Source organism: Bradysia coprophila, assembly GCF_014529535.1.
Source record: "Bradysia coprophila strain Holo2 chromosome X unlocalized genomic scaffold, BU_Bcop_v1 contig_12, whole genome shotgun sequence".
Lineage (NCBI taxonomy): Eukaryota > Metazoa > Arthropoda > Insecta > Diptera > Sciaridae > Bradysia > Bradysia coprophila.
In genome coordinates this window covers 4,367,097-4,384,512 of record NW_023503293.1, presented here as the reverse complement: position 1 = coordinate 4,384,512, position 17,416 = coordinate 4,367,097, and the positions used below count along the sequence as shown (strand labels likewise).

Here is a 17,416-nt window from a genome sequence, read left to right as displayed (position 1 = left end):
TTTTCAAGGAAAGCTTCATAAATATGTGGCCAGTCGCAATAAAAAAAAAATTCACAACCATTCATGTCCAAAATTTTTTTTTATTCTTTTCATTTCATAATCAGTATAAGGTCTTTTTGCCATACTGTTCACATTTGATAAACAGAAGTGCAACGAAAATATTATTATTTTTTAACGTTTTACTGTTCATCCCTGCCAACCAACACAATGGCAAAAAGACCTCCGACCTAAATAGACTAGTTATGCCCGTATACATTGAATATCGGATCAATCGACCATTTAGAAACGGTTGGTGAACGATAACATCCAGTTTTATTGTGAACTCACAATCAGTGTCAAAACTACTGAAGTGAAAGTTGTTGTAATCAAACATTTAGGGGTTTTGTAAGCAACAGGAGTAACAGATGTGAACACTGCGATGTGCTGTGCCCGTCGTTTTTAACAAAATTCAGATTTGAATGTCATTCCAGACTCCACAAACAACCACAACGGGGCAGATACAGATGTAGTACATTTAGAAAATCGAGTCTGGTGCTCGAGGTACATCTTAATTACATTAAAAGAAGACTAACCACGCGGTTAAATTGATCATTTTTGGGATTGAAAACAGCCATTTGGACCTGTTCCGCAAACGCAGGCAAGCTTATAACAGATATTTATGCAACTTCAGAGGAATTCTCTTATGGCACAGTTCACCGTAGAAGAACGCTATAAGGCTGTTGAACACATTTGCGGACAAATTTTCAAATTTACTACACAAGGACAACCGTTTTCGGATAAATAAAATCGAGCAAACGAAGTGTGGCAGCTCAACTATGTAATATGAATTTGATATCATAGTCCTGAATGTGATATTTCATACCGGATCGTTTGAAAGTTAAAGAAAAATAGACTAAACTGGTTTCTACTTGACTTTTCGGTCATACTACTTATTGACAAATTTTTGTCATTAAAGAAAACGATTTTCTATCGCACATTGTACTATTGAAGTCGAAATTCTAATTACGATTCCACTACAATCAGTAGCAAAAAAATTTTGTGCAAAAAAGGGAACATTTTGGATACCTGAGACCGAGTCTTTGGATTAGCTACTTCTTGATAGACCATCCTATTCAAGTGAATCGTCATATGGATTTTTCCTCGATAAAGCTCGGTGAACCCATTTTTTTCCGACTATTTACGAACGTCAGGTAACCGGGTAGATAGGATATATTTGATATTTGGTAAGAAATGATTTTTTTGTAAACTGCCAAGCTTTTTTTAATAGAACGACCAATACATCAAGTATATAAAACCATATAGAAACTAAGAAAAATATTGAAAAATTCAGTGGTGCCACAATTTAATCAGATTTCCTTTCGTTGACAATTTTAATATTAATTTTATTAGTTTCTTTACTCTTCTTTCATTTTAACAAAGATTACTAGCTGTATAACTGGGTTTTTTCCACATTTTTTTTTAAATAAATATTTTTAACTTATTTTTTGAATAAAAACCGTATCACGCCAGCATGACTAGTTTCTATCATTTAAAACTTTACTAACTTTTCATTTAAAAAATATAATAAAACATTTTACCGTTTTAAATTATTTTTAGTTTTATTTTGTGTTTTCTTGTTTTTTTCGTCATTATATTTGTTTTTGTAGACTTTTTTCTGTAATTAAAATTAGTCTTGATACACACACCATTGTTAAACTCATTTTTTTGTTTTGTTTTTAGTGTAAATTACACTGTGTAATATTTTTACGAACAAAATTAAGTTCTTTCCTTTCATTTTATTAATAAAAAAAAATTGAAAAAAGAAATTGTAAAACTTTTGCTTGTATGATAGAAGGCAGAACATTCCAAAAGAAATACGAAACAAAATTTGAAGCAATCGATTTTTTTTTTACTTTTACTTTAAAATTCTTGTCTTATACCTCTAATATTTTTGGTAAATTCGAGTTTTATTACAATCAAAAACAACTAACGATGTCCAATGCAATTCATCACTTTCGACCGACTAAAATTAAAGTTAAAAATACAATTTTTAACAACAAAAGTCGAGGTGAATAAAATGGGCAGCGTATTACGAAATGGATCCGTTGAAAATGTTTCACATACATTACATATAGAATCAATTTTTGTGAATCCACAACTTAAGCCAAGTGTTCATCGAGTTGCTGAAACGAACTTTATACAAAACAAAATTTTAAAAAATTCAAGAAAAATTGTCGTCCATTTCAAATTGTAATTACGTTTCATCAATTTTTCAATATGTTTTCCATTCAATTCAGTAAAAATTATTTAAAAATTATAAATAGCAAGTGTGGTCACGTCCTCCCAGCTCGGCTGAATACTGGGCTTTTGCGCGGAAAATTGTAAAAACTTTCAAACTATATTTAACCTTGAAAAATGCATAAGAAGCAAACGGTGGAGGGTGGGTTTCAAGAACTGTCGCTTGATATCGCAAGGAGTTACGGTAATTTAAATAAAAAATAGACAAAAATTACTTCTAAGCGCCTTGGACCTTTGATAGTGCAGAATTACAATCGGTTCACTCAATTTCTCCATTAATTATGTGGCAACTTCATTTTATCGCGTGACCCACTATTTATCAAGAACTTTTATTCGCTCTGAAAGATGTACTGAACTGTAAATGGTTGACCAACATTTTGAAAATATCAATTCGAATAGTGTCTCACTCAAACGGAAGTGATATTAAAAGCATTACTCTGAGTGGGCAAATATGATGTGAACAAACATAGAGTGTTAAGGAATAGCGAAAATCAGTTAAATTTAACTGATCTCGGGGTCAGCTGTCCATTATTTGTGAATGAAAATAGTTATTTATTAACCAGCCGTCCGAAGTTTCAACTGAAATAAGAAAATCACTCTTCTCTCACCTACGTTGTGAACGATAAATTGAGTTCGCAGCTCAGTTATCTGGTTATCTGTTTGTCATTTCTTGTATTTTGACGTGCGTGACTGCGATATCAGTTGAAGTAAAGTAGTCAGAAATCACACTCCTCTACCACTCTATATTCGATTGGGTAGTGGTACATAAGACATTTCAAATACGTCAAAACTAGCGATAAGCTGAGCTTAACAGATGGCCAAAATAATTGATCGATTAGAGTAGACAAGCAGAAAGCTTATTTTTGAGAAAATATTTTCTTGAATTTCACGGATTTTTCTCGACAATTTTTGAAAACTTTCTCAAAAAGAAAAACCAAGAAAATATTTTCGTACAAAAATAGGTTATGAGACAACTTCAACTCCATTCATTTAACGCTTTTGGCCTGTCCAGTTCAGCTTATAACTAGGCGTTTTATTGAATAGCCCAATTTTGATGGTTCGATTTCGTAGTTGATGAGAAATAATAAATCGAATCTGTTCGTCGGTACAGAAATCAAGAGTCAGTAAAATTCACTATCAATTGTGTCCTCTGAGGCGATATGTTTCCAGACTTATCTGTTGTTTTTGTTGTTTGTATTTAATTTACTTTTGTTTTACTATAATTTCATTGAATATTTCTGTATAATATATAATATATTGTAAATAGTCGTACAAGGTTTTCTTTTTGTTCAGCGAAAAATTCAAATAATTTTCTTTTTATCGATTGTTAGAACACGGACATTTCTTCTTTTTTTTAAGAGAAATCTAAACGAATAAAGCCACACTCACACACAAAGTCAAAATTTTTTGTGTTTTTTTTTGTTATATTTCTGGTTTACCAATTATATTATTCTTTTATGATTTACTAAGCAGCATTTTTATTATAATTTTCTTTCTTTTAAATACGAAACAATCGAATTTTAACAAAGTTTTTTTTTCTTTATTTTTCATTTCTCTTTATTTCTAAAAATCGTCAGTTCTATGAATTCATTTTTTTAATTAAATATTTAGACAATTTTCTTGCTTTTACTTGTATTTATAGGTACATTTAAACACTCATTAGGAATTATCTTTTTGTTTTTCATATTTTTTTTTAAAACATTTTTTTTCATTTTTTTACTTTTACATTTTAGATTTAATTTCTCTTTGCAATATTTATTTTCCTTTTTTAGCATTTTTATTTGTGCAATTTCAATTTTTTCTTTTAATTTTATGTGAAATTATGTCACTGCTAAAAAAAAATATTAATTTTTTACGATTATCCAAAACAAAAGTTTTTTGTTTTTTCAATCAAACAATTTTGTTTTCTAAAAAAATTCTCTCTCTCTCTCTTTCTTTAAATTAAAACCGAAATATTCATCTGATTAACCAAAATGTTTGAGCTTTTTCTGAAAGCTTACGGCATAAACCCACTACTCTCCGTCACATTCCTGATGGATGTGATTGGCTTTGACTGACTGACGGCTGACCGTCTTCCTTATCATCATCATCGTCTTGATCACCTTCATTATCCGATTCTTCTAAGGTTACCTTTATAACCGAAAAAAAACACAAATAAAATAAATTGAAAATTCGAAATTATAAAAATCAAATCTCTACTGAAAAAACAGGTTTTCCATTTCTTTTTCTGTTGCTTTGGTTGCTACAAAATTTTACTTTTTCTGTTCCAAGTTTTTTTTTTTGTTTTTTTTAGTTTAGCCTCTATTGCGATTAGTACACATTCATTTTCTATATGTGGATCATTGATATTATTTTTAGGTTATAGTTCTAAAATAGCGCCAGGCAGTGCTATGTTTTATATTTTTAAATTGTTTTTTTTGTCCTTACATCAAAGCATGTAAATCCATCACATCTCAGTTCTATTCTAGTTTTGTTTATCGTAATATATTCGAAAACGCACAAAAAACACACACAGTTCTTTAGTTGGGGAAATTCTTTTTCTTTCTTCAAAGAAATGTTATAGATGGTAGAATGTCACCAGTTATATAAATATGGTTCGGCTTATACATTTGATTCATTCAAAGTATAAGTGTTGGTGGAAATTCTACTTTTAAAGGATGGTTGGTTCATTCGGTTTTTTTTAGATTTTGGTTTGTTAGTGGAGTTTTTGTTTGTTTTTATTTTTTTTAACATACCTGAAAACGAATCCTTTCGTCACCATCGTCATCACCCGTGGGTGGCGACGGCGGTATCATACTTTGATAGTAATCGCGATTCTCTTCCAGTGTATCTAAAATATCTTGTGCGTCCTATTAACAAAATCCCACAAAGACAAAATAAAAAATTAGAATTTGTTTTCGATCGATTCAAGTTTTGATTCGAAAACATACCGGATGTACAAGATCGGCCCATGTTTCCCACAACGGATGTACAATATAATCGATGAATCCCACTTGAGACTTTTCAATTGTAGCATTATGACGATCGCACATTGGACTAATGTCCAAACCCATTTCGCGTTCTTTGTCGCCTTGTTGAAAGAATTCCTCCATCAATAAACTGATCCAACTTTTGTATAATGGTAACGGTTTTGTTGGATTACTAAGATCAGCACAATGTACAAGATTTTCTAAGACCTGTGAATATGGTCAAATGGAATTAGAATTGATGGTCGTGTCATGGATGCAATTGGCAAATCAACTAACTTGAATTCGATCCGTATAATTATCTAATAATAGCACACCAGAACCGGCAACCTTTTTAGTCTCAACCATAGTCTTCAAATCGGCTAATAAGCTCATATGCTTCGACATGTCTGTCGACAGTACAATATCGATCACCATTTTTCGCAACGTTTGACGTTGTTTTCTGTAATAAATAAGCAAAAAATAAATAATTCGTTACAATTTATTTCGGTCGTGATTTAACGAAAACAAAATTCGCAACGACATGACTCACTTCTGTATATTACAAAATATATCACATCCTGTATTTTGGAGTAATTTAAAGGCAACAGCTAAATGGTGATTTTCCAAAACAGATTCATCGTTATACATTAATGCTAATTCCGAGCCTGAAATTATTGATTGAAAAAAAAATAAAAATTAATTACAAAGGACATCAGATGATATATAGCTTGTAGGTGTCCACTCATACTGAAGGATTTTCTTTTACAGAAACCGGAAAGTAGAAGAGAGTAAATTGCGAGTTCACTACTTGCTCCATTACTTACTTGAATTTATCAAAAATTGATTGGTTAAACCAGGATGATCGACGTCATGTATACAAGCTGCAAACAACGCTCCGCCAACTTCCAATGGTGTAAAGACACCTTCCAAAGCTGGAGTATTTAATAGAACATTCGTACTTTGGGCCACATCGGCCGCATGTAATGAATTGTGAAAAGGATTGTCTTTGACGTAATGATCTTCAAGAGTAGCCATAAATGTAATGAATGTTTTCGGTGGTATCATTAAAGCGTTTAATAAATCTCTACTCTGTATGGGGCGAAAACGATTGAAATCTTTAGACCTTTTGTCCAGTTTTTTTTTGTGTTCAAAATTCACATTTTTACCTGAAACACGGTAAAGGCGACACAGGTCAATGGTCTCGATAAACTAAGATCTCCAATTTTAAATATGTCTATGCCCCATGTGTCGATTTCTCCCAAATAAGTTCCTAATGCATTTTCATGCGGCGTTTCCACACCATGCGTGGGTAAACGTTCACCAGTAAATGAGTTTGTGTGTGATAATGGCCGCTTAACGCCTGATATTTGAGACATTGGCGGACCACCGCCAACGCCTCGTGGCGAACGACTACGTTGTTGAGCTTGTTGAGTAGCAATTTCATTCTCGTCGATACGCAACGATGGTAAATCGAACTCTTGTTGTTTATCTGCAACAGAGAGAAAATACATTTATCAATGGTTGTACGTTAGTAGATTGTTTGAAGACAATAGGGAGGCTGTTAGGGGATCTCCTAATAGATGGTAAATTTGTGTTCGAATTAAAAAACATTTAGCTTCGGCAATCGGCATCGGTACTGTACTGTTTACTGCAACTTCGCTTTTGAACTGGAATTGTGTCATGTTATTCCTTTCATTTACAGTCCCAGAGCTTGAGAGATAGATACTCGAGTAGAATCAGAGACTATTTTCAAAAAATTAATTTTTTAGTAAATTTTAGAAATTTTTCAAAAATAGGCCCTGCGTAAGAGTGACATCGATTTCAAAAGATTCTATAAAATAATGGATCCGCGACTGTTGGAACACAGTAACTTAACCCTTAACACCTTCTTAACGAAACCCATATCACGATAACACATTAAATTAATTAACAAAAACTGTATCAGTCATTCAAATTATGTTAAATTGGTGGTCGAAGTCCAACGAACCATAAAATCTATTTATTTATGCAATCAATAACGATGCCAAATGATGCATACAGACCAAAATGAATTTGAATAGATTATTGGCGATATATGTTGTTGACCCAAGGTAACGTTTGTGTTGGGGACAATTTTGGCTACATATTATTATAAGAATCAACAATTTGAGCGACAATTATTTAATTTAAAATGCAATTGCTTTTTGAACTGAAATTGTATGTACAAGGACAAATTAACCTAAGACATGACTATTAGGTATTAGATGAAACATTATTAATAAAGTCTATATTAAAGTCTATATAATACATTCTAAGGCTGAAAAAATACGAGCAATTTTGCGATAATGGATTCGACAATTATGCTGCATTTTCCATTGTTCCCATTGTGTTGAATATATGATTCCAATGGAAAACACAGCATAATCGTCGGTCCCATCAACGCAAAATTGCGCTTGTGTTTTCGACCTAACTGATATTCTGTACGTTTCCCGCAGCTCACACTGTTTATTGAACGATAGCAAAACAACATGTGTTTTCAATGAAATTTCAAACATGAAAATAAGGGAAACAGTGAAGTTTGCATTATTATGGTCTGTTATACGATCAATTCAAACAAATGGTAGAAGAACCATCTAATCTCTAATGCACGATACTACTTATAAGCATTATGTCCTGACTTGAATGCTTAAAAATTGTTTTAATTAACTTTCAGTCTACTGGCAGAAACCTATCTCTCATGAGGTTGAATAAATTACGTTAACTGCTAAAGCTCCAATTGCACTCATGGCCACTCTAAAAGTATTACGTAAGAATGATGGTTTGTACTCGGGCTTGTACGGGAAACCTAAATTAATCGATTGTAATATACGATAGTAGGGAAGAGAATTCCAATTTCAAACAATTTCAATGCAATTAGTGATTAGACATTCGATGCGCTATTTATAGTCAAGTTCTTAAGTCTTGTAAATAGACATGATTTAACAGTCGTAACAGGATCCAAATTGATTGATTAACTAAATGGATTCGAAGGATAAAATTAGGGGCAAACGAAAATTATTTAAACTACCTTGGGGATAAGTTTGTGCATGTTGTTGTTATTCTGTTCCTTTTGTTTAACTGGTTTGACTAAACATTTCCTGACCGCATGTATAAGTTCGTCATATAGTAGACACATACAAAAATACTATTTGAAAGTCGTCGTGTGTAACAACAACCTACGTTTAATTTTTTTTATGTTTCTATTGTCCTTCCTGGTTCGTTAATAACACCCCGAAGCCATTAATACCATGCAGACGATTACGGTGGAGTTCTTACTTTTCGCCCAGAGGGTGCAATTTTCAAATGCATTTTTCTTACATTTTATCTCTTAAGTTAATCTGGACTCGTCTAACACTACGTGTCGTTTAGGAAGTGTTACACAGAATATGAATATGAGGAATTTTGAGGAAGTCGACGAGAACACTGGAAGTTCACAGAGGAAATGAAAAGTATGGATGAAGGTACATAGTGTGCATGTATTGTAGCAAGCCTAGAATCCAGCTGAAAAACGTTTTCTCATTGTCGACAGTAGTCTACATAGTTCGTCTCCGAGAAGATCGCATAGAATTTAAAATTTCTTCAATAACAGGCCTCAAAGGCGGCCATAATATTTGCAAACATCTACGACAGAATTGAAGAATTTTTAACAAAAACCTGGCAGTATGTAAATTAGATGTAACTGAAATCGAAAAAAAAAATTGTTCTCTATGTTTTATATGAGAAAGTTACGCAGACGCGAGTGCAGTTATCGCAAAGTGTCTTTTCTGAAATTTCTATACCAACTTTTAGTTAAACTTCAGGTACTGAAAAATGGCGGTGATTAAGTAACATATTTTGTATGCCAACTGAGAGTAGATCCCACAGCACATTGTAACAGAAATCTTTTTTATCGGCGAAAGGAATATCTCCCAAAATATGACATTTACAGAAAAACTTTGTTCTAGAGAGTTGCGTCATATTGTTAGTAGAATATATTGCTCAAATTGGAAATTCAATATGGCCGCCACTAAACCGGAAGTTGGTTTGTATTTCACAAAATATGCTAATTAGAGTAAAACTTTGTTCTGGTGATCTCTTCTTTATTATTAGCTGAATATATTGAGCAAATAAAAAATTCAAAATGGCCGCCGCTAAACCGGAAGTTGGTCAATATATTACAAAATACGTTAATTAGATGAAAACTTTGTTCTAGTGATCTGTTCTTTATTGTTAGCTGAATATATTGAGCAAATAAAAAATTCAAAATGGCCGCCGCTAAACCGGAAGTTGGTCAATATATTACAAAATACGCTAATTAGATGAAAACTTTGTTCTAGTGATCTGTTCTTTATTGTTAGCTGAATATATTGAGCAAATAAAAAAATCAAAATGGCCGCCGCTAAACCGGAAGTTGGTCAATATATTACAAAATACGCTAATTAGAGGAAAACTTTGTTCTGGTGATCTGTTCTTTATTGTTAGCTGAATATATTGAGCAAATAAAAAATTCGAAATGGCCGCCGCTAAACCGGAAGTTGGTCAATATATTACAAAATACGCTAATTAGAGGACAACTTTGTTCTAGGGATTTGTTCTTTATTGTCAACTGAACATATTGAGCAAATAAAAAATTCGAAATGGCCGCCGCTAAACCGGAAGTTGGTCAATATATTACAAAATACGCTAATTAGAGGACAACTTTGTTCTAGGGATTTGTTCTTTATTGTCAACTGAACATATTGAGCAAATAAAAAATTCTGCCGACACTAAACCGGAAGTTGGTCAGTATTTTGCAAAATATGCTAAGTAGAGGAAAACTGTGTTCTGCAAACTTTCCATATTGTTTACTGAATGTATTGAGCGCAAATAAAAAAAATCAATATGGTCGCCACTAAACCGGAAGTTGCTTTGTATTTTTACAAAATATGGTAATTAGAATAAGAATTTCTTCTCAAATATTCAACTCAACCAAACTTTATAAAAGCTGATAATTGATAAAAAAAAATCTGACACCGACCGGAAAATAAAGGTCGGTTAAGGCTTTTATTAATTGAGGACCGGATGCCAATTTTGTCTAAAATCAATGTCAGTAACCAATTTTCTAATAAAGCTTGGCATGGGGTCTTGCCTGTAAAACGTTAACGCTTTAATCAATAGAGTATATTACAGATGCCAATTATTCCATTATTCTGATGACGACTTAATAGAATTTCGGCCAACAACAAACGGTGCTCCTGACTAGTTTTAAGGAATTTTTATGGAAGTAATTTGTTGAGGCTCAATACATGAGTCAATGTAGTGTTGTGTGCCGCGGTTCATTTGATGTGAAATGAAAAATTAATACACATACCCAGAAGGCTTTTGAGTTTGTTTCCATATACTTTCCTAGGAAATCTGGTGAGTTGGTGACTTTATTTATAGCTTGTAGGAGAGTTATTTTAATGTCAACCGTTTAAAATTCAGTATATTTCAATATAGTGGTTGTGCCTTTCACTAATCAGTTGACATAAAAGTTGTAACCTATACGTATATTCTGCGATGTTTTTAGTTTGCATAAGATGATAGCTTTGTGAGTGATCATGCTAGGAGCAGTGCTATGCCTTTACTCGTTATCTTATGCACGATCTTGTTTAGCCAACTTAATCGAGCTGTCATCTATTTCATATTATTTGTATTTGCTAAACATAACTTGCCCATATAATACCAAAAAACGCTTTCACAGTATCAGAGCTTTCGGGTGCATTTGGGCAAAGAAGCTTTAACATTAATATGCAATATGTTGAAAGGCTCATACTCATACACTCAATCAATTTATGTAACTCAGTATCATAATTTGCAAACTTTAGATTCCTCTGTTGCATTAATCGTTAAATGAATTTCGGTGCAAGGTACTCTATATGTTGTCCAAAGCTAGATGTTGAGGAGCTTCGGTACACTTGAAGTATATTATGACAAACGGCGTACGGCCTTGTGTATTATAATTACACATCTAGAGCCTAATCAAGTACTTTGCACTCGATGATGTCATAAAATAACCATTAATTTCTTGTGTTTCAATATTCTTGTTTTTGCCTAATCCCGCTCAAATGATACTGTGTTTCTTCGTCGTGTCGCGTCGTAAGAGAAAAGGCTATGTGTTGTGACCATCTTTCTTCTCTTTCATTATGACACATCATAGCAGCAACCTTTTCGTTTGATTCACTTTAAACGCAACGATTCGACCGACCGGTGCGATCAGTCGCTAAATATTTTCTAAAATAGTATTTTTCAATACTTTTCGTTTAGAAATTTTGTGTTTTACGTTTTACGTGTGCTTTCGAGTGAATATGGAGTACACAACAAGTCCGATTGATTTAACATACAAAAACATTCTACGGAAGTTCTTCATGGCGGACGAAAAATTGATTGCGCAACGAAACGAGAGAATTGAGAAAGCGTTCCAATTTGTTGTGCACAATACACCGAATCGTGACCTGTCTGAATATTTACAAGATGTCGTAAGGAATAAGGTTGCTTCTTTTGAAATAACTTTTTTCAAAAAGTGGCGAGCATCCAAATGCAAATCCGTAGCAGAGTTCGAGCAACAGCACGAGAAATGGATTCACCTGGATCTGAAGGTAGCGTACTCGTGGATAAATTTTTCCAAAACTTTTTTGTTCATTAATGACGTCAGCGAACAATTTCAGATGTGTAGAGTGAATGGTTAGCTTTGTTTTATCGTTATGATTACCTATAATGTAGGCTTTTTGTTTTTTTCTTTTATCAAATTGATTTTGTAGTCATATTGTCGGTTGCAGTAATAGAAAGTTAAACATTTTGACTGACTAGTGATCGTTTGACAATAATTCGCTTTTTGAAGAAGCTGATATATTTCCGCAATTAATTTTTAGGCCTGTACGAAGTCAGTGTAATACAAATTTTACCGTATATAGCAAACATTCAGTGCCTAATACTTATCGATCGAATTTGAGAATCCTTTAATTTTTTTCATGTGTTGGGGCCGAAAATGAGGGAGTTTTGAGACTCGGGTTTTTGGCCCGGCCCGGCTCACTTCGTTCGGGCTACAGTTCGCGAAATTGCCTAAAATTAATCGTCTAAAACAGATACACAAATAACTACTACTTAACTATTTCCCCTCAATGAATTTTGTGAAATAATTTAAAAAATATGCAAAGTTGACAAAAATAATTGAAAACAAATTATTAAATAAAGTGTTTCGTGTGGACGAAATACTACATTTTGGAAGAAGATATCCATTCAATGTTTATAATTAAACTTGTTCCACATTCGATATCCACATGTTAAAAGCATATATATGAGGCTGGGCTGTATGAAAAACGTTGTTGTTGCACCATAAAATTTGTTATAAATGTTTGTTTGTTGGCAACTTTATTTTTGTTCATTTTCTAAGCTCGAAAATTGCAAATATCCATATTAACGCAAATTTTGTCTATCCTTCATATTCTATTTTCGATTGGTGGAGGATATTAAACTACATCAATCGAAAATACAAACAAATTTACCCAAAAGACACCAGAAAATTTGTGTTTATTGTTTGACATTAATTGTGAGTAAGGTTAAAAAAATTCCTTAATTCGTCGATTGTTCAAAAATCGTGACACCAATTTTAAAGTTGCAATATAACTCTTTCGGACTTATGACACTAATTATAATAGTACGTACTCATAAAAATCGTTTTAGTCAAACAAGTATCTAGACTACCCTTAAGAGGCACCGGTACTTTGCTGAAAAGCATACATTTGGGCATTTTTTTTATAAATACGGAATTTTAGTTTACTTTTGATGATATCTTTCCACCAGAATCCTTTTAATTCAAAAATCCAAAAATTTACGACCGCAATTCCGACCACGAATGTGTTAGCTTTCAACAGAAAATAGATTTGGTTGCAGCAATTTGACCAGCTCTGAGAACAATGAGCAGTTTATGAAGTTTTCATAAACTGCTCACTTTTCTCAGAGCTGGTCAAACGACTACAACCAAAACAAATTTTTATTTAAAGCTAACAGATTCGTGGTCGAATTGCGGTCGTACATTTTTCAAAAAGGAATCTGATGAAAAGATATTAACAAAAAAGAAATACGAAACACTCAAATGTAGGCTACAATTTCAGCTAAGTGCCGGTGCCTCTTAAGGTGGTTCTAATATTTCTACATTTTTTACGCAACGACGCTTTAGCAACGAACCAATATCATTATCGTATGTATGTAGTATGAAGCTGCATTTCAATGAATGTTCAGTAGTGTGTGAGTGTTGTAATTGGAAATGAAAAATTAACCCTTGATATTCAGGAAATAAAACGATAGAGAAATGTGTGTGGCTCTGTGCGAAGTTATATTATGTATATATGCAGTGTACTTGGCGAGTTTGCTGAAATAAAGGTATTTTATACATTTATTATAAGATCTCATACTGCTCGTGCTGGTTCTAGGCATTTACTTGGAAAACAAAATTTTTGCTTTAGTCAAATATTTCATTTAATCCAAGTCAGTGTCTTAAGTAGTCAGTTCAACTGAGATGTCAAAGAACCTATACAGTAGTTGGTAGTCATTAGTGCATTACGTACGTGGTTCCAATTCTTTCTTTCCCCTTTGGGTTATATAAAGTCAAAGTCAAAATTTGAACTCACGTACGTAATAAAAGATTCTTTTGAAAAACGGCCTACCAAAATCGGACCTATTTGTCTAAGTCGATATAAATATAGGACATTTGGCTATAATCCACATTACAATCCTAGAGTTTTATAAAAGAAACCTGAATTATGTTTGAACATCTTGGAACCGAGACCCAAAAAAAGTCTGATTTTGGTGGATTATTTTTCAAAAAATCGCCGGACTGTTTTTTACGTGTTTAGGTAATGTAAATGCATATTTTATAACACGTAAAATCATAAAACTTAGTTTCACACTTTCGGCCAAAAAATCATTTCAACCAATTTTTTACCGCAAATCAAAGATGCAAATTTAGTTTCGAAAGTTTATCAGTTTACAGTCACTAAATATATACACAATCAATGTTGTATAAATTCATTGTCTTCCACATTTCCGTTTTTTTGGCCACAAATGTGTCATTATAGTCGATTTAGCATTTAATCTTAACCAAAAATATTTCACTAAGTCTAAGCCGGATTCTTAACAAAATTGGTTTGTCTGACAGAAACAAACATTATCTTACATTCTTTAATCCTGCAATGTTCATTACGCGTTACTCAACTTAAAATGTTTTCTAAAATGAATAGTAAAGTGTCTAAATATTGCACTACTGTCTGATAATGTTGTTTCTTCAGTCGAACCTTATTTTTAAAATAATAAAATTGCAAATATAATTTTTTTTTTATTAAATAATTTTTTAGCTCCCACCATCAATCACATCAGTAAACAGTCGTGAAACAACACGTGATAAAAAAGGTTTTGGTCAACTGTCGGACCGGCAGAAAAATCGAAGGGTTGACGAGGATTTGAATGGCTTTGATGTGGATCAATTATTGTTGGCATCGTCCAAAGCAGCGCAGAGTTCTAACGAATTAGATTTGTCGTACGTGTTGAGATTGCTGTATCATGACCACAATAAAGCAACTATACTGCGAAACCTCTTAAAAGAAAAAAAGCAATAAAGTCTGTAAAAATAAAAAGAAAACGAAAATAAAATCACAGCCAGCGCAGCGCAAAGTAAAAAAAATGTTTCTCGTTTTGTCTTTACTTTTCGTTTGCAAATGATTTGTTTGGTTGAGCCTCACTACAGTAAATATAGAGTCTCCGGATTTTTTTTAAAACATAAACATAAGAAGGGTAGAGAGAGTACGCAATATTTATATATACAATTCATTTATGATTCAAATTACCGTGAATACAGTTCATAGTACATTACTATACCAGTGAAGTAATTTGATTTCTCGTGTACAGTATAACGTTTTACTTTACGAGCGAGGGAAAAGGCTTTCACTAGTGAAGGAATAGCCACATTACCTCACTAGTAAAGTAATAGTACATTACTATACCAGTGAAGTAATTTGATATCTCGTATCCAGATGAGTAAAAGTATCCGAGGGCTTCGGCCCTAGGTACTTTTACTCATCGTGATACGAGATATCAAATTATTTCACGTGTAAAGTATGGCGTTTTACTTTACGAGCGAGGAAAGGGTCTTCACTAGTGAGGGAAAGGCCACATTACCTCACTAGTAAAGTAAAATAGATTTATAACTCCACACATATCTATCTCTACTACTGTGTTTCTGTATATCAATCAATACACTAATTCATAAATAGCTATCCTTGTTATTACATCTCGTGGGTAGTAGATGTTAGTGCCCAAAACGTTATTGTACCGACCGAGAAGCGAAAACTATTTTTACCGAAATCGAAGCTTTGAGTTGTGTTGTGGGAGATGATTCAAAACCATAAACTAAACATAATATGAACCCTTCTTATTGAGGTATATTGACACAAAAAGTACATGGTCGTGTAGGGTGTCATGGGACAGCTAATTGCATATACTTTCTACGCAAATGTTTTATATGGCTTAAAATTCATCTGGATTGCAAAATTGCAAAATTGATAACCTCTGTAAATTTCTAACGGTTCCCCTACCCAGAAACTTATAAACTTTAAACCGCAGTACGAGTGAATTATACGTTTACCTTTATGTTTGTAACACGTCAGGTCGAAGCCTGAAAATAATATCAAATTATGCAGCAAATTTATACATTAAGATACCGGGGAATATTATGAGCGTTATACACTCGTGTATATGAGACAAAACACGAGTGCAACGAAACGTTTAAGTGAGACGAAAGATGCAGCAGTATCGTTTCAAGATTAATCAATCGGAATGTTTTTTTATGTCGAATCTGAACCAGAAACTCACTGACCTGATTTTTTTAGTTCAGGTTCTGGTCGACTAAAATTCAACCTGAACCTTACCTGAAAAAATCAGGTTGACTGGGTTGACCTGTGCGTCAACTCCAGGTCAGCTTCTTTTTCGACAAAAAGTCAGAAAAATTTCAAACCCACTAGGTAAGCCTGAACCCAACTGGAACAGGTCAACCTACTCAAGCATTTCAGGTTTCAGTTTACAGACAGGTCCAAAACATCAAAACAGGTTCGAGTCAATATCAGGTCGTGACCTGGCCTGAACCTGATCCAGGTCGAATTGACCTGTTCCGATCCTTACTAATCTTGTGGGTACTATTACAAATTTTAGGTTACCTGAATCCTGACCTGAAAAATTTAACCTGCTTCGAGCTATACAAAACATGATTTCATATCTTTTCCTAAGCAAACGTTTCGTTGCACAAGACAGATAAGATCGTATGAGCGAAACTTAAATCTTCCAAATTAATTTATCTGTTAAGAACGATATTGTCGCGTTTATAACTATCTCTAGGGAAAATCTATTTTACTCTGGCTGGCGTCATTAGTGGACAACTACATCTCTTCTTGACTGTAATTTATTTTTAACTTTTAGCTTCCACCATCAATTATGTCAGTAGATAATCTACAGCGGGAAAACACTCACCAGAAGAAGAATTTTGTTGCACTTTCGGACCGACAGAAAAATCGTAGAGCCGAGGAATTCAGTGCTTGTGAGGTCGACCAACTTATACTCGCATCAGTAAAAGCCGCTCAGAAATCCAACGAAATGGATTTGGCGTACGTGTTAAAACTGCTGTATAAGGATCACGGAAAGGCAACGAAAATATTGAGTCTACTTCAGGTAGAAAATTCGTTGGTTGAGCCCACAAAAATAAGTCCTTTGCGTGGATTAACATATCTTTTGGACAACGGCCTCACCACAGCTCAATACACGAACACCAGGGCTATTTCGAAGGAGAATGGATCAAATATATTTCCAGCCTACAATAAAATCGCTGAGACGAAAAAAGAATGTCGACCACCTGTATTGTGTCAGTTAAGTGATACATCTGCCACTTTGCCGCTACAAGCATTATTAGATCACACTGTCTCCCGTTTGTTGCTGTTGCAAAAGGAAGTTATTGAGAGATTGAACGTCGATAACAATAATACTGTAACGTTAAAGTTGCAGGTTAAATGGGGCTGTGACGGATCTGCAGATCATTCGCAGTACAACCAAAAGTACGTCAACGTTGAATCCACCGGAAAAAGCGACGCCAATTTCTTCGCAACAACTCTTGTTCCTCTTCGACTAACGGAAGT

The 17,416-nt window shown here is 33.5% G+C and overlaps 2 protein-coding genes across 13 annotated transcripts in view; one reads left to right on the top strand and one right to left on the bottom strand.

Moving 5' to 3' along the window:
- Positions 1–1,732: 1,732 nt before the first annotated feature.
- LOC119067177 (cAMP-specific 3',5'-cyclic phosphodiesterase) overlaps positions 1,733–17,416 on the bottom strand; it is a 224,503-nt gene continuing 208,819 nt past the window's right edge. For all 12 annotated transcript variants that reach the window (XM_037169997.1, XM_037169998.1, XM_037170000.1 and 9 more), the window contains 7 exons: positions 6,392–6,714; positions 6,050–6,314; positions 5,776–5,890; positions 5,523–5,685; positions 5,208–5,453; positions 5,013–5,126; positions 1,733–4,407 (listed from right to left, as the gene is read on the bottom strand). In XM_037169997.1, the coding sequence (XP_037025892.1) occupies positions 4,300–4,407; positions 5,013–5,126; positions 5,208–5,453; positions 5,523–5,685; positions 5,776–5,890; positions 6,050–6,314; positions 6,392–6,714 (1,334 nt within the window). In that variant the 3' untranslated portion in view covers positions 1,733–4,299. The remainder of the gene's footprint in view (positions 4,408–5,012; positions 5,127–5,207; positions 5,454–5,522; positions 5,686–5,775; positions 5,891–6,049; positions 6,315–6,391; positions 6,715–17,416) is intronic.
- Positions 11,423–14,889, top strand: LOC119067179. The gene is made up of 2 exons (XM_037170004.1): positions 11,423–11,839; positions 14,594–14,889. The coding sequence occupies exons 1-2, from the start codon at positions 11,549–11,551 to the stop codon at positions 14,852–14,854; spliced, it is 552 nt and encodes a 183-aa protein (XP_037025899.1). The 5' UTR covers positions 11,423–11,548; the 3' UTR covers positions 14,855–14,889.